The 19,127-nt window shown below is 55.0% G+C and overlaps 8 protein-coding genes across 8 annotated transcripts; 4 read left to right on the forward strand and 4 right to left on the reverse strand.

Moving 5' to 3' along the window:
* Positions 1 to 6: 6 nt before the first annotated feature.
* On the forward strand, positions 7 to 1,506 carry CCM_06460 (FMN binding oxidoreductase, putative; the record flags this gene model as incomplete). Its single annotated transcript, XM_006671601.1, has 3 exons — positions 7 to 858; positions 921 to 1,274; positions 1,453 to 1,506. The coding sequence occupies 3 exons, from the start codon at positions 7 to 9 to the stop codon at positions 1,504 to 1,506; spliced, it is 1,260 nt and encodes a 419-aa protein (XP_006671664.1).
* Positions 1,507 to 1,845: 339 nt separating this feature from the next.
* CCM_06461 (flavin-binding monooxygenase, putative) lies at positions 1,846 to 3,336 on the forward strand (the record flags this gene model as incomplete). Its single annotated transcript, XM_006671602.1, has 1 exon — positions 1,846 to 3,336. One exon carries the CDS (start codon positions 1,846 to 1,848, stop codon positions 3,334 to 3,336), a length of 1,491 nt encoding a protein of 496 aa, XP_006671665.1.
* A 1,201-nt stretch (positions 3,337 to 4,537) lies between these two features.
* Positions 4,538 to 5,386, forward strand: CCM_06462 (uncharacterized protein; the record flags this gene model as incomplete). Its single annotated transcript, XM_006671603.1, has 1 exon — positions 4,538 to 5,386. The coding sequence occupies one exon, from the start codon at positions 4,538 to 4,540 to the stop codon at positions 5,384 to 5,386; it is 849 nt and encodes a 282-aa protein (XP_006671666.1).
* A 1,914-nt stretch (positions 5,387 to 7,300) lies between these two features.
* CCM_06463 (uncharacterized protein) lies at positions 7,301 to 9,305 on the forward strand (the record flags this gene model as incomplete). Its single annotated transcript, XM_006671604.1, has 2 exons — positions 7,301 to 7,757; positions 7,816 to 9,305. The coding sequence occupies 2 exons, from the start codon at positions 7,301 to 7,303 to the stop codon at positions 9,303 to 9,305; spliced, it is 1,947 nt and encodes a 648-aa protein (XP_006671667.1).
* A 93-nt stretch (positions 9,306 to 9,398) lies between these two features.
* CCM_06464 (Concanavalin A-like lectin/glucanase) lies at positions 9,399 to 10,516 on the reverse strand (the record flags this gene model as incomplete). Its single annotated transcript, XM_006671605.1, has 2 exons — positions 9,399 to 10,047; positions 10,128 to 10,516. 2 exons carry the CDS (start codon positions 10,514 to 10,516, stop codon positions 9,399 to 9,401), a joined length of 1,038 nt encoding a protein of 345 aa, XP_006671668.1.
* Positions 10,517 to 11,135: 619 nt separating this feature from the next.
* On the reverse strand, positions 11,136 to 12,354 carry CCM_06465 (mitochondrial carrier protein RIM2; the record flags this gene model as incomplete). The annotated part of the gene is made up of 2 exons (XM_006671606.1): positions 11,136 to 12,099; positions 12,152 to 12,354. 2 exons carry the CDS (start codon positions 12,352 to 12,354, stop codon positions 11,136 to 11,138), a joined length of 1,167 nt encoding a protein of 388 aa, XP_006671669.1.
* A 1,062-nt stretch (positions 12,355 to 13,416) lies between these two features.
* Positions 13,417 to 15,423, reverse strand: CCM_06466 (Fungal transcriptional regulatory protein; the record flags this gene model as incomplete). Its single annotated transcript, XM_006671607.1, has 3 exons — positions 13,417 to 14,807; positions 14,858 to 14,971; positions 15,321 to 15,423. 3 exons carry the CDS (start codon positions 15,421 to 15,423, stop codon positions 13,417 to 13,419), a joined length of 1,608 nt encoding a protein of 535 aa, XP_006671670.1.
* A 2,299-nt stretch (positions 15,424 to 17,722) lies between these two features.
* On the reverse strand, positions 17,723 to 19,114 carry CCM_06467 (uncharacterized protein; the record flags this gene model as incomplete). The annotated part of the gene is made up of 6 exons (XM_006671608.1): positions 17,723 to 17,815; positions 17,851 to 17,991; positions 18,013 to 18,150; positions 18,271 to 18,617; positions 18,711 to 18,987; positions 19,067 to 19,114. The coding sequence occupies 6 exons, from the start codon at positions 19,112 to 19,114 to the stop codon at positions 17,723 to 17,725; spliced, it is 1,044 nt and encodes a 347-aa protein (XP_006671671.1).
* Between the last annotated feature and the right edge of the window lie 13 nt (positions 19,115 to 19,127).

A 19,127-nucleotide genomic window follows, 5' to 3' on the forward strand; every position in this document is an offset into this window, starting at 1 on the left:
TTCACAATGGCCAAGCAAAACCTCGAAATCTCCACCCCCCTGACCCTGCCCTGCGGCCTGACCCTGCCCAACCGGCTCGTCAAGGCGGCACTGGCCGAGGGCTGGGCGGGCCGCGACATGCTCCCGCACGCGGACCTCGTCGACACGTACCGGCTGTGGGCCGAGGGCGACTGGGGCCTGCTGCTGACGGGCAACGTGCAGGTGGACGCGGCGTACCAGGGCACGCGCGAGGACGTGACCATCAACGAGCGCCTCAGCCGGCGGCACCACGTCGAGGCCTGGGCGCGCTGGGCCGACGCCGCCCGCGAGCGCGGCACGCCCGCCCTCGTCCAGATCAACCACCCGGGCCGCCAGTCCACCATCGGCGCCGGCACCCGCGGCATCTGCGCCAAGTCCATCGCGCCCAGCGCCGTCGGCGTCAACCTCGGCCCCGGCCTCGTCGCCCAGGCCGCGAGCGCCCTCGTCTTCGGCACGCCCCGCGCCATGACCGACTTTGAGATTGACGACGTCGTGCGCCGCTTCGCCACCGCCGCTTCCGTCGCCGAGGACGCGGGCTTCGCCGGCGTCGAGATCCACGCCGCGCACGGCTACCTGCTGTCCCAGTTCCTGTCCGCCAGGAGCAACCAGCGGACGGACGAGTACGGCGGCACGCCGCAGAAGCGTGCACGCATCGTGGTCGAGGTGATTCGCGCGATTCGCGCTGCGGTCGCGCCCACGTTCTGTGTCGGCATCAAGATCAACTCGGTCGATCACCAGAGCGCCGGTGAATTGGCGGACTGCCTGGCGCAGCTGACGGAAATCACCAACGCGGGTATCGATTTTCTTGAAATTAGTGGCGGAACCTACGAAGATCCCAAGGTACGTATACCGAAAGCACACATCTCTTTATACGCCCGGCTTGGTTGCTCATGACTTGATAGATGATGGTCTCGGTCGCCCACGACACTACTATCAAGGTATCCGCCAGCACCGCGGCGCGCGAGGCCTTTTTCCTCGATTTTGCCTCTGCGATTCGCCAGACGTTTCCCAAGCTGTTCCTCATGGTCACCGGAGGCTTCCGTAGTCGACTCGGGTTGGAGCATGCCGTCAAGAGCGGTGCCTGTGACCTCGTGGGCATCGGGCGACCTTCGGTTGTTGAGCCGAGGCTGCCCAGAAGCATCGTCTTCAACGCGGAAATCAGCGATGAAGATGCAAAGCTGCCTACGAAACGCTTCGAGCAGGCCGCTCTCAGCCGATGGTTTGGAATGAAGGGCCTGGGAGGCGGCACTGAAACGGTACGTGACTTCTTCTCAGCAGAGTATTTGAGCAACGCTGACTTCTTTTTCTACGCAGCTTGGGTACGTAGGCGAGATTCATAGAATGCAAAAGAATGCTACTGCTTATGCGGTTTGACTAGCTAGGTTATAGAAAGTTTCCGCTGCGTTTCATAGATTGTACGATGCCTTTGTTTAGATCACCCACATAATAGAAGATTTATCCTGGGAATGCGCCTACGTCAATACATAGTGCACAATAAGATACCGCGGCAGTTCTTGTCAAGACTAGGTTACGCGGCGCCCAGGTACAAAGTTAGCGCAAAGTTAGCTTCTGGGGGCCGTTCGCCGGCCGCGACCCCTCGTTGTCTCAAGACATCCGAGGCAACTCACTAACTTTGCCGAATCAGCCCTGCCGATCCTTCCCCACCGGGCCGCCCAGCATGCGCCGTCGCCGCCGGGTTAGTTGCGCCGGTAGCTAATCCGGGTACTCTCATATAAGTCGGAACCCCAGCCAGCTACTCAACTTATGGCTTGGGTCATTTTCCTCTTTTCCCTATTTTAAGCTTGGAAAAAACACCATCCGCAAAAAATGCCTGCAGCAACAGAAAACCCCAGCGCAGGCGCCAGTCACACCGACTTTGACCTCATCATCGTGGGCGCAGGTATCGCCGGTATCAATGCTGCCTACCGCTTCCAAACCGGCACGCCCGCTGGCAGCTCGTACGCCATCTTTGAAGCGCGCGACGACCTCGGCGGTACCTGGGACCTCTTCCGCTACCCAGGCATCCGGTCCGACTCGGACATCTTCACCTTTGCCTTTCAGTGGAACACGTGGCCCAAGACGGGCACCATGGCCAGCGGGCAGGAGATTCGCACCTACATGAAGGAGTCGGCGCAGAAAACAGGCATCTACGACAATATCCGTTTCAGGCACAAGATCATCGCCGCCAACTGGGAGTCGGCGCATTCCCGCTGGGCGATTACGGCCTCGGCCCCAGGCACCAAGGACCCCAAGGTCTACTACAGCCAGTTCATGTATCTCGCGACCGGGTATTACGACTATGAGACACCGCTTCACACCATTATCCCTGGCATCGACAACTTTCAGGGCAAGGTGCTGCATCCGCAATTTTGGCCGGAAGATCTCGACTACAAGGGCAAGGAGGTCGTCATTATCGGCAGTGGCGCGACTGCGGTGACCATGGTGCCCTCAATGTCCGACAAGGCCAAGCATGTGACGATGCTTCAACGAAGCCCGACATACATATTCCCCTTGCCCCAGCACGGAACGATGGCGCGCATTGTGTTTCTCCTGTTTCCGCAGTCCATCTCCCACCTGCTTCTCCGAGCGGGCTGGGTCATCCAACTCGTACTGATGATTCAGTTTTGCAAATATTTTCCAGGCATCGTGCGACGCGTCATCAAGTACGAAAACGTGAAACGTCTGCCTGCTGAGGTTCCGTGGGACCCTCACTTCAACCCGCGCTATAATCCCTGGGAGCAGCGACTCTGCGCCTCGCAGGACGGCGACATCTTTGCCGCCCTGAGCACGGGCAAGGCGAGTGTCGTCACTGACACCATCAGCACCGTTACCAAGGATAGCATCAAGCTGAGCTCCGGCAGCGTCCTGCACCCGGACATCATCGTCACCGCCACCGGACTGCGGCTCAACTTTGCGGGCGGCATGGACCTCACCATCGACGGAAAGCACATGGACCAGTCGAGGCAGTTTTTGTGGAAGGGCACGATGCTACAAGATATACCGAACCTGTTCTTCACCATTGGCTTCGAGAATGCGTCGTGGACGCTGGGCTGCGACTGCGCGGCGTACCTCACCGTCCGTGTGATTGAGCAGCTGAGGAACAAGGGCCTCAAGGTGGCCGTGCCTCGCATGAGCGCTTCAGACCAAAAAACAATGGTTCCGAAGCCCTTGTTCAGTCTGAAAGCAACATACCTCGATAGTGTCAACGAGAAACTTCCCAAGGGCGGGAGCGGTGTTTGGGCGCCGAGAACCAACTACCCTGTAGACCTGTGGAAGTCGAGATATGGCGACATTGAAACTGGTCTTGTGATGAGTTAGGAAATCTACCTAAATATTAGTTAAGTAAATGACATAGTACTGTTATCACATCACATGTGCGGATACTGCCCTCGCTTCCGAGGTAAATAGAATCGGCTCCTCCGCGGGGCTTCCTGCATCCTGTGGCCTGCGATGGTTACACCTTGCAATAAAGAGGAGGTGCTATGGAACTAAATCTGATAGGGAGTGGGTGATACAATTGACAGCCGCTCAAAAGAAGGACTGCCTAGTAGGCAGCTAGATAAAGGAGCGGCTCACACTTGTTTCATGAGTAATTCACTCCTCACAAGCGCTTAAAACGGGACATTCGCTGGCAAACGGTAGTACAGAAAGTGCAAGAAAAATTTAAAACCCGAGTGCATCACGATAAAAAGAACGGTGATAAATAGCCAATGATCTGGAATCATGTTGATACCTGAGGAGGTGAAACCAACGCAACTTTCTTCTCTCACACCATTCGACCACACCCCAACACGAGGAACTGGGCCATGGTAAACTCGAGGCGGATTGTTCTCTTCAGAATGAGACCTTCTCAGAATACAAATGCTACTGCAAGATTGATGTTGGTGTACGTAGTGAGGTTGCCTAAAATACGACACTATCAACGCCTGGCAGGTTGCCACAAAAACCTAGGCCACGGCCTACCTAGGCGGAGACCTTGGAGGTAACGGTGCCTGATGTTGGGTTGCAACGGAAAATATAAACTTTCGGCGCAGAGAAGTCTGGCGACTTCCTTTCTACAGGCGACCTTGATCGGTCGCTGGTTTGAGGCAGCAATGGCTCTGCCGCATGTGATGAGCCGAGGAGAGCAAATACACAGGCCATCTTGCACAACAACGCCGACAACAGAAACTAATTCAATATCTTCCTGCCAAGCAGGAGTTAATGTGTGAGAGTGAGTCTTGTGACGATAAAACGAAGAGTGTCTGCCTTGATTCTAAGAGTGACCTTCAAACGTCTCTGTTCTGCGTCATGAACACTTCGCCACTAAGCCCTGGTGTAATGAAACTAAGCCCTGGTGTAATGAAACTAAGCCCTGGTGTAATGGACTTGAGTACAAATTACACTTGGTGTAATATGGCAGTTTTGTGGATCGTGGCATTTGAGAAAGGCAAGGCAGCTATCAACAAGACGACTTATTCGGAACGCTGAAACAACTTTGAAATATATATAAATAGGGAACAGCCCACGGCGTATATTAATGTCATCCAAAATAACACCCTTCCCCAGCATCCTTCACCTTATTCTTCCATCTCCTTCACCCTCCTTTGCCTTTTTCTCCCGCTCGTTTCACCGGCAGCTCAATATGTCGGATCTCTGGGACAAAGACACGAAATCGGTCTTGCGTGACATGATCATCTCATACTTGGACAGCAAGATCTCCCCGGAGAAAGATATGGGCACACTGAACAAGAAAGAGGGATGCATCTGGGCCAAAGATTTCTACTTGGTCGTCAAAGGTATCACTGGTATGATTTGGGACCATTATCTGCACCTATCCTGGATCGGAGACATATTACACTGGAATCCCATCACGAAGAAATGGGTCGAGGAACAGAGAACGACCGAGAAGATCCTTGAGCATGCTGCCGAGCGCAAAGCCAATTTGTTGATACAATTCGCGGCTCGCGACGCAATAATCTTTCTTCTCATGCCAGCTCCGAAAGACTTTGAACGGGCACAGGCCTGGTCCATCATAGGGTCGGCACTTTCAGACTATGCTGACAAGTGCGCACTCTACAGCGAGAGCGAGGCGGTCACCTATCGGAGGAGGGCTATCGCCGCCTTCGTCATGGCCTGGGGAGTCTCGGCGGATGGCGACGTTGCGGAAAACGCCCAAAAGGAGCTCCAAGACGCTGTTAAATCGTATTTGAGGGCAAAGAGAGGTCAGGGTCAGACGATAACTGAGAGCAAAAGCACATCCGAGAGCCAAAAGCGTTTGGGTTCACGCGATGGGTTGAGAGCCCGGCATCGCAAGAATCGGGTCACTAAGGGAGGGGGGGCGCGGCGATACAAGTCCGGTGTAGTGAAGCGATCGGTCAGACACTAGAGAAGAGAAAAAATTGAACATGTTCTTTACCCGAGAAAACTATTATATCTGAAAGTGTGCCCTAAAATGCGTCGGAAGTGGCATGACTGTTTGCTTCGCAGCAACCATACAGCAACTCGTCGAAGGCTTCACATAGTGGCGAGTCAGCCTTGTTTGCAGAGCTCACCCGGCTCAGGCTGTGAGACAGCTGCCATGAATGCGCAGACGGCCGACCTCTCAGGCATATATATTTATTCACAACAGGCATTTTAACCTTCACCCGCGCAATCGTGCGGCCTGCGACCGTCACGCCTCAGGAGCTTGTGTGAAATTGAATGGCATGAAAGAAGTGCATGATGGCAGAGATCGAAAGACAATTCCTGCCTATCAGGCAGAAATTGTCTGCCTACCAGGCAGCTGGATAAATGAGCGTCTCACAATCGTCTCAAAGGCTCAATTGAAGAAATGAGCGATTCGCCTATCACGAGCGCTTATAAAACGACATTCGCTGGCAAAAGTAATTCCGTGTGACAGTGAGTCTTGTGATGATCAAGTTTAGAGTGTCTGCCTGAATTCTCGGGGTAAATTCGAACGTCTTGTCTCTGTTCTGTGTTCTGTGTTCTGGGCGTTACGCCACCTAACCTTGGGTTGATGGACTTGAGTACACTGTAGTACTGGGGTTTCGAAAATAATACAATTTGGTGCTGCAAGTCAGTGATACACGCTGTTCTGTAAGGAAGTACGAGAGTGCTGATGATAGCACAAAGGAGTTTGACCAGCAAGGCAACTTTTCAAGGGGCATTTGCCCAGAGTGTTATGCCGACTCAGAAATATGTATAGATAGGGAACACCCCATGCCGTATAAAAATACTATAAGCATCCGATACACCATTCTTCTTTGGCCTCCTTCCCTTATTCTGCGTTCCCTTCCCCTTCTTCACTCGCCCCTTCACAACTTACTCTCGCCCCCTTTGCCTGCAGCTCAACATGTCGGATTCGTGGCCCGAAAACACAGCCTTTGTCTTACGAGACTGGCTCTTCCCATGGATGGACAGCTGGATTAAAACGAAGTGGAGCGAAGATACGAACATACTGGGCGAGAGACTGGGATTGATTTGGGGGGTCACAAACTTCTACGACTTCTACGCAACCTTTGAGCGTACCGAGGATGTGGTACTAAACAAGTATCTGGAACTGCTCTGCGAGAAGGAAATATCTGTCAGAACTACCTGGATGAAGAAAATTCGGTGGAAAATATACCCGGACATTGGACTCGCGACTCGCGAGGCACTAATCGCTGCTCTCAAGAGAAAATGGCAGCTTCCTGAGCAGGCACAGAGCTGGATATACATAGGAAGAGCGATTTCAGTTCTTGCTTATGAGTGCTCGGACCACAGCGAGGCCATCACCTGTTGGAAGAGGGCTATCGTCGCCCTCGCCATCGGCAAGGCCATGACCCGCTTTGAATCTCCTGAGATGAAGCGTGACGCTGAGAGGGCTCTCCAAAAGTGTCTTAAATCGTATTCGAGAAAGAATCAACCTATGAGTTAGACAATGACTTCGGAGCTTGGCATTAGTCCCGTCTCTGCTTTGGCACGGCAGCTGCTCAGGCAGCTGCTCAAGCGCGGTCCAGTTTACGGAAGGGATCAGTTAGACGCTGAAAAAAAGAGGAATATAAATGAAATTCGCCCGAAGCGCCTGAAATTATGCTCTGAAATGCCCAAAGTGACATTACTGTTTGAATCATAGCCACCATGCAGTAACTCGTGGAAGGCGCTCGGAGCGAGCCAGCCTTGTTTGCAGAGCTCACGGCTGTGAGACAGCTGCCATAAATGCGCAAACGGCTGACCTCTGCCGCATATATATTTATAACAGGCACATTCAGCCTTCACCTGCGCAGTAACACCTACTAACCTTCTACTGCAAGGCTTCGTCATGGCCGAGTCCGCGTACGTTGCCTGCGCCGAAAACATTTCGCTACTGCATTTACTGCATGAGATCCCCGAGCCACCATCCGTAAATACAGCGCCTGTGGCTTTTTCCGACGCCGCGAGCTATTCGCTGCCGTTTGCCACGGAGCGCTCTCTGGCAGGTGTCCTCGCGTTCCTGTCGAGCATCACGGACAACCCCAATTTCATCACTGCAGTGTGCGTCCAGGAGGGAAGAGAAGGGGCAGACTTGAAAGTACATGTCGCAATCAACAAGAAAAACGACAAAGATAACAACGCAACACTGGAAACGATATGCGATGGCTTCAACCGAATATTTCTGCGGCTGTCGAGCGCAATGCACGGTATGCGAGCCGGAGATGTTGTGATTCACTGGACTAAACAACCTGGAACAGCCAACTGCGAGAACGACATCCTTACCTGCATCGTTTCACTTTGCAAGCGTAGGATTTTGTGCCGACTCGGTTATGAGAATAAGACGAAACCCAACGGCAAATGCAGAAGCCCGCTCGACCTGGTCCTCGACCGCGCGAGACAGTCGCTGCTGCAGCTGCGCAAAGGAGTCAAAGTACCCAAAGTTGAAGCTCTATCGTGGAAAGGCTGGCCCCTTCAGCAAACAAATACTACAATTTATCGATTCGTCAGCCGAACTGCTCAAGGTCACTCGTAGCTGGAAGCTGCACCAAACAGACGGCGAGCTGTGTGCCGTCGTCGAGGGCCTCCGTGCCTTTGCCGCGATGGACGATTGGAGAACCGTCATCGACTTGATCCCGGACCAGCTGATGAATCCCAGTTCAAGAGACAGTCTGGTGAGCATGTTGCGAAAAGGTGCCCGGTATAGACACGCCGCGCGGATCCTGTATCGCACAGCCAAGAAGCATCCCGTCGCCCGACGGATGGAGGCCCTCGCCGTGCACCTGGATGCCTCCGCCTTCCATGTGCCGCTGCTCTCCTCGCCGCCCACGTCTCTCGACGCCACGCTCAGCAGGGTCCTTTCTGGCCAGAACCACAACATCGCTCCCTTGTGCCGCGCGCTCAAGACCACCGCCGCCCATGCCCGCACCACCTTTGACACCCAGACGCGCCAGACATTGACCGAGGGCAAGGTCCACGCCGAGGTCCAGCTCCTCTGCTACATTTTACAAAATCCCAGCCCCAGCCCCCCTCGCATTGTCTGTGCCAGTAAAGACGCCTGTTTTCTCTGCCACTGCCTGCTCCAGGCGCACGGAAAGCTGCTGTCGCCGCGCTGCCACGGCAGGCTCTATCCTGGATGGCGAATGCCGCCGACGCCCGCGTTGCGGCCGCTGCAGACGTCTCTCAATCACATGCTGGAGCAAAAGATACGAGACGGCGCTGCGGCGCTGTGGAAGCACAATGGAGCGCGACGGCGCGGCCTTCCGATGCCGTGCGAGAGTAGCTGCTCGACAGCGGTGCTCTCGACCACCACGGTGGTGGGCGATGAAGCACCGCCGTCGACACAAATTATAACGGCGACGGAGAAGACTCCGAGTGAGCCGGCTGTAGACGAGACTTTTGTTTCTTCCCACACACTTGTGTCGGCGAGCGACATGGTGCCGACGAGAGAAGTCGAGGTGCAGCCTGTGGAGAGTAGGGACACGCTGCCACAGAGAGAGGACTGGTCCGTTGGTGAAATATACGCGCTCGCCCAAGGAGAAGCGGTCACATCCAGCCTACCGACAGGAAGATTGTCCAGGATGTACACCGCGGAGCAGCTGCAGGTACAGCTAGAGTACACGACGGAGCAACAGGAGATGGGCGGGGAGACACCACACCTGGAGTACCAGATCCAGCAACTCACACCGTGCGAAGGCCGCGCGCTACGGGAGAGCAGCTACACTTCCATCATCGATGTGTCTTTGATGGCAGTGGACGAGCAGCGCAATTTTCAGCTTAATGAGCTGGCAGAGTTATATCTCAGCGCCGGCGACTGTATTTTCAGACTAACGCTGCAGCCCGCGCAGCCATCTTGACACTGAATTCCATCTTTATGTCAGAATTCTCTATCGTGTGCGTCATTTCTATCTCCCATCAACCGCTTTCGTCTGGCTTCTCGCCACGAACATCTAGTACGTATTACCCTCCGTCACGGCAGGATGCCCCCAATCATATTCAAAACGGCCCCAGCCGCCACCCTCCATCTCATGCGCCATCCACAGCGCAAACACGACCAAGTCATACGCCCCATCGCGCGGCGTCTTGCCCTTGCACACATCGCCGCCCATGGCGACATTCAGCAGCACCGTCATGTCCCGCAGCGGCCGCGTGCCCTCGGGCACCGTCGCCTTCATCACCGGCCGTCCGTCAATGTACCACAGCAGGCGTCCCTGCCCCGCCTTGCCCCCGGGCTGGTCCCACGCCAGGTCGTACCGGACGGGCCGGTTGCGCATGTCCGGGATGCGCGTGCCGCGCACGCGGTGCCGGTCCGGCTGGTCGTGCTGGCCCCAGTGCAGGCAGCTGTGGTTCTCGCCGTCGCCGTTCCACGTCTCGGCAATGTCGATCTCGCCGTCGGTCGGCCAGCGAAAGGGCTCCTGCGGGAGCAGCCAGAACGCCGGCCAGATGCCCTCGGCGCACGGCGAGAGGAGCACCGCCGACAGCACCCCGCGGTCGTGCGTCAGCTTCTGCTTGCTGACGAGGCGCGCCGAGGTGTACTGCTGGTCGTCGCCGGCGCCGCTGTTGGCGATGGCGCGTAGGACCAGTTTGCCGTCTTGCGTGCTGTTGAATCGCTGTGTGTCAGATGGTGTGCCCTTTTTTCTTTTTTTCGTTACATGATTGCGGGAAAGAGGAGAGCTTACTGGAATGCATTCTGCGGCTGGTCAGTGTAGTTTTGCAGCTCATGGTTGCCCCAACCATCCGTAGCATGGCCCGTCTTGGCATCCCACTCGTGCGAAATCGGAACGTGCGGGAGGAACTGCGGCTGCCAGAACACGGGCGAGTTCTGCGGCGGGTGCTGCGGAACCGCCGGTGGCGGACCGGTACTGTCCGGATGGGGAGGCACGGGGGGCGGCGCTCCGCTGTGTTGCTGAGAATTGTTTCCGGGGTAATTCCCCGGCGGAGGCGGCGGAGGCGGATACTGCTGCTGCTGGAGGTACTGCTGGGGCGGCGGCTGTTGCTGTTGGCTACCGCCACCGATCATTCCGTTGAATTCATTCTTGATTTGGTTGAAGCGGTCTTTCCACGGCATCCTGGCAAGTTGTCTGCTCGGCGGGTGAGCCTAGTCTTGTGAATTGGGAGAGTGTTTATGGATTGAGCGAGATGAGCGAGAATCGGTGTAGCTGCGGCGTAGTCCTGAACAGAGCTTCGATATGTCACAACAGTGCTGACTCGTGTTGTTTGAAGTCTATTCGGACAGGTTCGGGATATATACCGCAACGAAAATTCTTGTTGTAAAGGAGAGGGGTGAGGGAATAGGTTCGGCGGTGATGATGATGTTGGGCGGACGCGGACCCACTGACCAATGCTGGGCAGTGGCAGTGTATGCCGGCAGTGTACGGAGTAAATGCACGGAGTAAGAAATGTCTTGTTCAAATAACTAGATGAGCCGAGCGCATTATATCCAATCGAGTGAGCGTTTATAAACTATAATTACAACCCGTCGTTTCTTTTCCCATTACTGTAGTCCCCAAAACGCCTGGTGAAATGACGCCGTAAAAGAAGTCTACCTGCTCCCCAACGCTCTAGTTTTTTTTCTGTGTTTTCTGTTGGACCTCTCTACAATGCGAATCGAGTCCCTTTTATCCTCGCAGATTATACATGAATATTGTTACAGCCGGCCTTGGTTGTTGGCCGCGCGGTCGCAAGCCTTAGGCCGGGGTGTTGCAGAGGCGGAGTATACCCTCATACATGGCAAACATGATGGCGGCGCTGGGCACCGTACGGAGGAGATGCGGCGTCAGGCCACCGTACAGCCCCATGAGGCCCTCCTCTTTCCAGACGAGCCGGAAGCACTGAATAAGCCCCGTGTACTTGAGGCGGCCGTCGGCCACGGGCGCCTGCCGCAGGCGAGTGCGCGCCACCTCGTGCGGGTAGGCCAGCACAGCAGCGACAAACTTGGCGACGCCCGCGGCGCCAAAGTTGCCCGTCCACGCAACGGCGCGGTCCCATCCCGTCCGCTCGCGGCCGCTTCTCTCCAGATGCAGCTCGCGACGCGCCAGGTACGCCTTGAACTGCTCGTACAGCACCCACTGCAGCGTCGACTCGGCCACGCCCAGGTAGCTCGCGCTCATGCCCTTGTACAGGCCGCGGACGCCCTCTTCGCGCACAATCTGCCGCACGCAGTCGTAGCTATTGCGGTACCGCCGGTGCACCTCGGCGCCCGTACCCGCCCGCTGGGACACGTTCTTGTCGAGTTGCATTCGCGTCTTGATCATCCAGATGGGGTTGGTCGCCGTCGACGTCGCGATGCCCGCCGCGCCCGCCGCCAGCATGTGCACCCACGGCGCCTCCTTGCCGTCGTTCCAACGCTCCGCCAGGATGCGCTTGCCGTTGCCGTAGACGTAAAAGTTGATGGCGCGCGCCGGCACCACGCCCACCAGGTTCGGACCCAGACCCTTGAACAGCGCCTTTGTGCCCTCGGTCCGCTGCACCGTGCGCAGGATCTGCAACGTGTCGCCGAGGTGGTAAAAGGCGGCCGAGAGCGGGTTGCGCGCCGTCTGCGCCTGCATGGCCTGCGCCGCGCGCAGCTGGGCTTGGTAAATGTCGGATTGGAGTCGGGTTTTCAAGACATCGAGCGGAGCGGTGAGTGTCGCGGCCGTTATACCGCCGATACTGCAGGAAAGTTAGCAATGCCAAGTACGCAGATATGGGTTCGAAAGCGCACCCTCCGGCCATGAAATGCACCCAGGACTTGGCAAACGGCAGCGCCTTGACTTGGCCCCTGGGCGCCACAAGGGTGTCGTCTGGAATGACGTCGCCCGTCTCCCGGGACTGAATCAGCGCGGCATGCTCCGCCGTTGCGTGTGTGTGTTGAAAGGGCCGGCGGTCGTCGCGCCCAGGGGCAAAGACCGGCTGCGGATGCGCCATGATGTCTGGTTTTTGTTCGGTCAAGGGTGTTTCCTGCGCTGCGTCGCGGTGGAGAGGATGATTCGATCGGGGGAGGACACCCAATCACAACGTGTAGTCGTTACAAACGGAAATTGTTGTCGGTGGCAGAGATGTCCATCGGAAAAACGCAGGCAAGGTGTTGGCTTTGCAAGGACGGAGAAGACAGTTGGAGAAGGCGAAAGGGATATGATTTTCGTATAGCCGCCCCGATTTTTTTAAGGCGCGTTGTAAAAGCCGGCGGGCTGGCTGCCAAGTGTCATAGGCCTTTAGAGATCGCGCTAAGAATTCGTGAAGAATAATAAACACAAAAGAACAGATGTTCAACGACTTTGTAATTTATTGGGCAAGAAAGAACGGACTCTTACGAAAAAGCTGCTGTGGCAAGTTCTAATGGTTCTTATACCCAGTAAGCTCAAGTAGTACAGTACCCGATCACAGATGCAACACTGACAACCAATATTGGCCGTGTATGATTGTACTGCCAAAAATAATTAGACTGCGGTCAGTCTATCGTTTATTGTAATACTTCAAAAAAAAAAAACTTTCGCCTCTTTCTTTTGAGTTCCTATAATACACCTGTTCGCCGACCTCTTACTAATGCCCAATGACTAACATGGCTGGTTACATACAGCGCATTTTCAAGGAAGCAAATGCAGCCGCGGAAAATCATTTCGCTTAACTGAGTCCAGAAAGCAGGGTCACAAAGAAGCCAATACTGGTCACGAGGGGGCGTGTTACTATGCCCCTAAAAACCGGACAAATGTTCACAGACGCGAACAAGTTGAAAATGAAGTTGCGAAAACGGACACGATATTTAATCCATGCAAGTAAATGAAAATTGCTAGCTGCAAAATAAGGAAATCTAAGCAAACAATAGATGCATTGTCATGATCGTCTTCATCATTTAGACATAAGCCTCGCGAGAAGCGTATACTATACATTGTTTTCACTCGACATTGTTTCAACCACTGGTATCAGTTTTCAATACACATTATATACATGAAATTCGGGTTTTGGCTGTCCATCAGCCTGCAGCATCGCTCAATGAGGTGGCGGTGGAGGCTGCAATGGGGATTGTTGTGCGGAAGGGTATGGTGGAGGGTGATAGGTGTGGTACGGCGGTCGCATGTAGTTTGAATCCGTTAGGATCGACGCCATTTGATTTAGTCGCGACGGATCACGACCTCGCGGTATAGAGGGCGGCCCAGACAAGCCAGAAAGCACGGGCGGCAAGCTCATCCTGCCAGGTTCGGCGCTGAGATCAGAGCGTGCGCTGGAGAGTGGACCGGGACTGTAGGCTGTCGACGGTACAGAGGTGCTGAATTCGGTCTCTGCACGGCTGCTTGGTCGCATTGTCACACCCTCCACAGTGAACGGCGCGGGGAGCTCATCGGGTGGCGAGACGCCCTCCGAGGCAACCCGCGCATCGCGCTCCACGCGAATGCCCATCTCACGTTTAAGCAACTCTGCTTCCTCGTCCGTAGTGGTCCGCCAGGTGCATTTTGCATGCTTCTTCGTACACCCCTGGCAAGCCGTCAGGTGCTTTACGCAGTGTAACCGCAGGCGGCGACAACGATCGCAGGCCGGGCTAATGACATCGCCGCGCTTCAGCTTCTCGGCTTTTTGCGTAACGAGCGAGCGCATGAATTCTGCGCGGTGGTCCATTTCTGTCATGGCAGAGCTCTCGGTCGGGTGGCTGCTGCTGCCAGAACGCCCCGAAGTCACGGACAGTCGATGCTGGTTGGGGTGTGGTGATGCCACGGATGGAGAAATGGGTAGTATCCCCATTGGTGATAAGGCGGTAACGGACTGTGAACGGGACGGCGGGGCTGTGCTTTGTGCTGACGCTGCGAGAAACTGCTGCAGTAGGTCGGCATGGAGATCATGCGGCGCGCCGGTTGCCGACAGTCGCGAAGGCGGAATGCCACCAGTAGATGGATATCGTTGTCCATTTTCGGCATTGCGCCTCCTGGAGAGCTCGTGCTTCCGTTGTCCTAAGCGGTGATGTAGTATGCGGGCCCTAGCTGCGACTTCATCGGCCCTCTTGTACAGAACAGAGGCTCTGGATTCGAGGATATCCAGGGTGGCTAATTCCGCCGTCTCGTCTTCCTCAAATGGATGTTCGAGTGGGAAGCGATCGAGCGCGCCAGATGATATTAATCGCCAATCATCCTCGGTAATTTCGCACTGCAGACCTTTGTAGTGAAATTGGCAACATCGAGTGCCATTAGGGAGGGTGGCAAAGACAAACTCGTTGGGATGTGCCTTGGCATGTAAAACAACATCTATCCAGCCGATTTGGTTTGCAAAAGGCTGGGTTGCGTTTGTTTTTATTGGGCCGTCAAAGAAGCGCTCAATGCCTTTGAGGATCCGGGGCCCTGTAAGTTTTGCGCCAAGATTGGCGGCCAAACTTTCCTGTCGGTCAAGCGCGCCTTGGTTGTGTAAGCGAGAAAAGCGTTGGCAGGTTTAGGAAAATGCATACCCTCGTAACCCGCAAGAGAATGTAGAATATCGGCAAAAGTATCCGCGTCAGCCTGGATGAGAGCTAGACGCTCAGCATTAGGCCTAGGTAGAAAGTTGATGTAGCCGCCGTGACCTGTGCGAGTTAGCACGATGGGCTCCGGTATCGCGGGAAATCTATCAAGACAAGATTATGCAGAAGATTCGTTTTCCTTCCGTCCCTGTAACAACCTGCTGTGATCATCTTGGCTGCAGATGCCAGAGTCGTACTCGCAGCATGTCGAGTGGAGGGGCCGCTAGTGACACTTGTGGTACGGCGAGGAAGCGGAGCCGCATGAATCGTGCCTTTTTCGGATGGAGACTGGAAGCTGAAGTTTCGGATCTTTGCGCCACCGAAATGCCGGGAGTAAAGGGGAAGGACGACGAAAAAGACGGAAGAATTGCGACAAGGATGGCAGAAAGAATTACTGAAAGGGATAACTCACTCTGCTGAAGGGGATTCTGTTGCGGTGAGGGGTAGCTGTGCTGGCCGCCGGCGTCCAGGACAGAACGCTTCCTTTTGTGCTCGAGGTCGGGGGTCTGCGACATGGTCGTGTGGAGCAGGGAAAAGGAACGAGGGCGCGAGAATGCGTTCTTTTGGGCCGTCTTGGCAAGATTTTTATAGCAAGAAATAAGGCTATAACTATCGTGTTGCGGATCTTGGAGTAGTTATGCAAGCGACGTAACGAGGGACAGAGTCTGCGTTCGAGGAGTCGGCTTCGAGCATATGTGGTGGTTTGGAGAGGCGAGGCGAGCGGGAATTTACACGCGACAGACGAGATGTGAGGTGTGTGACGAGGGGTAATAATAGGCGATATGAGGACCAACAAGGGTTTGGCAAAGTGAGGAGAAAGGAGAGGAGAAAGAGAGGATCAATTGAGGGTCGACAATATACCCAAAGTAAAGACTGCGTGTTGCGGTTGCGTTGGAAATTATATCGGCGCGAGATGCGAGTATGTCGCGGCTCCCCTGTTATATGCAGAGGATGATTCTGCAGCCCACTGTTTCCAACGGCGACAACTAAATGTCTGGGAAAAGGTAGACGGGGAAAGCTTCCCGTCAAGCCTTCTGTGACCCGATGCTGTCTTCCGTTGAAGTGGATGCGCGCACGAGGTGATAGTTACGAAGTATGATGGTGGTGGCCGGGCAGGGGAGCTGCCAGTTGGTGGGTCAAGACGTACATTTGGGGGAGGTGCGAGGTGGTGATCAGAGTGGACAAATAACCCTGGCTCCGTTTATCAAAAAGGTAGGGCCGCTTCGGATTCGGAAGGGGTTGTCAATCAGACGAAAAGAGAAGCGGGTTGGCCGGCGTCGGGGGGAGAGAAGAGGAGACCGGGGGTGCCGCCGAGGCGTAAGTGGTGGTGCGCGGGTGATGGTGGTGGTGGTGGTGGTGGTGGTTGAGGCCAGTTGACGATCATGGGCGTGTGTGCGAGAGAGAGTAACTCTGTGTGGTGATTTTCAATGGCGTTTCGGGCCAACTGGGAATAAAAAGGCCCGAAGGTTTCGCGAGGTGGGGGTGGAAGATGGCTAGAGATTTTTTCTTTGCGAGAATTGTAGATGGATTAGCAAAGAAGAGGCGGTCGAGGCGAGTTTGAGATGTGTAGACGGGCACTTGGAAACGGCCATCGGTTGGCCACGCGTTGGGCGACTGCAGATCCTTTTCTTTTTGTTGCTTGTCGAGAGGAGGGGAGGGTCTTTGACAGAACTAGTTGGTCTACTAGCCAGGGAGCTGAATGGGTATCATGTTTCGGGGTTTTGGAGAGGGGGTGATCAGCAAGTGATGATGGTAGGGAGGGGAGAATTGGACTGACGGACTGGGAGACGAGATGCGGCGTTTGCTGTGAAGTGGGAGGCTTTCCAGGCGCGCCCAGCACCGTCACCAACAGCGACGTGCAACATATCTGCTCTCCAAAAGACGGGACGAACGAGCAAGAACCCGTTGTTGGCAAGCCACGTACAGGAATAAAGAATAGTTAATAAAAAAGACACAGCCGCGCGCCGCAGGTCCAAGCAAGCCACCACGCATGCATCATCTCACCACCCAAGGACGTCCCGGTATCCCCCAAAGAGAGCCCTGATGCAACATCCACAGCGGGGTACCAATACAACAACGACCGCGTTTCCAGCTCGCCAACACGGCAATGATGTGCAAGGCGAAAATCCGCAAAGATGCGGCGGCCAGGGGACGCCCAATCCATATTTTCCCACCGACCGGACTGATCTAGCCCGCCAACCCACCCGCCGTGACGAGACCATCCATCATTCAATGGAGAATGCCCGCCGCACATCACTTGCCCTATTCGCCCCGGACATGGACATGGGGAGGGCACTTGGCTGTTCGTGCTAACTATTGTGTCGGGACCTTTTTTGTCGGTGATTTTCAGCTAGGGAGCCACGCTTCCCCGGCGGAAACACGGCTCGGCAAAGGGCAAAAGCCTCTTTTCTTTCTATTCGAAACCGGCGGGGAGGATCATCTACACACATCTTTCCGGATTCCACATGTTCATTGGTAGTTTTACGCAGCTGCTGGCGTAAAGTGGCTGAGGCTGTAAGTCTGTGGCTGTGGCTGTGGCGGTAGCTACCTACCTAACTACTAATTCCTCGCTCAGCCCAACAATAAACACTGTCAGTGGCCAACTTTTCAACTTCTTTCTTGATTCCGCCTTTTTCACACAGGTAGATGCACAGATCTCTCTCTCCTCTCTCTCTCGGATTTTATGATTTACCGATACATGCCGACAACCAAAGATATCCCGCCTCTCTTTTATTTTTAGCCCAAACCCTCCTGCTTACACCCCCCATGTCCGCACATCAACCATCCACTCTATCCCCGTCTCCATGTGCGCCTTCAAGAACTGAGCTTCTCAACCTTGTCTCCCGCCACATGCGCCGGCGCATCTTTCCCCGTGTCAGCTAGCTCAACATTATCCTCTTCGCTCGTCTCATGTCCCGTTCGCCATGCAATCGCATGCACACCGAGTCATGCCATGGCGCCTCGCCACTGCCCCCTGACAGTTGCTGCATGCGTTCATTTATCCGTGCCAATTTAAAAAACCACGCTCCCTCAATTTCCGCCAGCGCGGGATATGCGCCACCTCGTCTTGTCGCAAAGCATCCCTAAACCCAATCGCGCATCACGAACCACACGGCATTGTGATACACGATACACCCTGCAACCTTGTTCGACATATGCTTTCTAATAGCAATCAGATAATCGCAGACAAATAATCCCCCATTCTCTGACAAACCCTGGCCTAGCGTCTCCTTTTTACTGCCCTGATCAGGAAGGCAGAATCACACAATGCAACGGTGCAAAACATGGCTGACCCCGTCCACTCTAGTTGGTTACCCAGAAACCGCTTGGGAGCAAAAGCAAGTGGGTGGCACGATGCACACGACGGATTGGGAACAGCTTTGATAGTTACTTTGTGAAATACAAATTAGTCGTGCTCCAACTTCCGCCGAGAAACGCTTCGGTCCCCCCCCCCTGGCCCTTTCCGATCCACGGATCAGCCTGATGATCTGCCTGGGCTTGCTGGGGCTACAAAACTCGAACGCTTCTGCCGTTTGCCGCCCGCCTCTCGCCGTCGGCATTTGATCAGGTCGCGGCGGCCATTGGACTGACCACCACCACCCCCGGCCTCGCCGCGGGAATTTAATGTATCCAAAGCATGATGAAATTCGAGAGCAGTCTCGCCTCAGCTTGCAATTATCACTTGTAGTATTGCGGCGTTCTGGTTCGACTGCCACCACATAGTTAACATGATGGCGCCTCTAGAAACTCGCTGGAAGCCGCGCCGGCTAAGCCTAAAGCAGTCGTAGCCCTGTTTTCTCACTGACCAACCAGAAGCAAGAAAAAGACGACAAAATCTCCACTTTTGAACGTCGAGCTTGTCGATGGTTGCACGTCCAAGGCTTTCTGAAGGCAATAACTCGCCCAGCCAGACACCTCGGCACACCAAGAGCTGGCCACGAACGATTATCAGCCCCAGTCGCATCAACCAAAAACATTGCCTCGACCCTACCAGCATACCCCCACCAACTACCGTTTCTTTTTCTTTTCCGCTCCGTCTCTCGCCGCATCCCGACCCCCGCACGCGTGACGTTTTTTCTCTTGCGCCACTGGTCATATCTCTGCCATCATCAACCCAACCCACCACACACACACACCATGTCGGAGAGACCTACTTACCGGGGCGGTCGCGGCGGTCGCGGCGGTCGCGGCGACGGAGGCGGCCATCACCGCGGTGGCG

Source organism: Cordyceps militaris (genome assembly GCF_000225605.1).
Source record: "Cordyceps militaris CM01 unplaced genomic scaffold CCM_S00005, whole genome shotgun sequence".
Taxonomy (NCBI): Eukaryota; Fungi; Ascomycota; class Sordariomycetes; order Hypocreales; family Cordycipitaceae; genus Cordyceps; species Cordyceps militaris.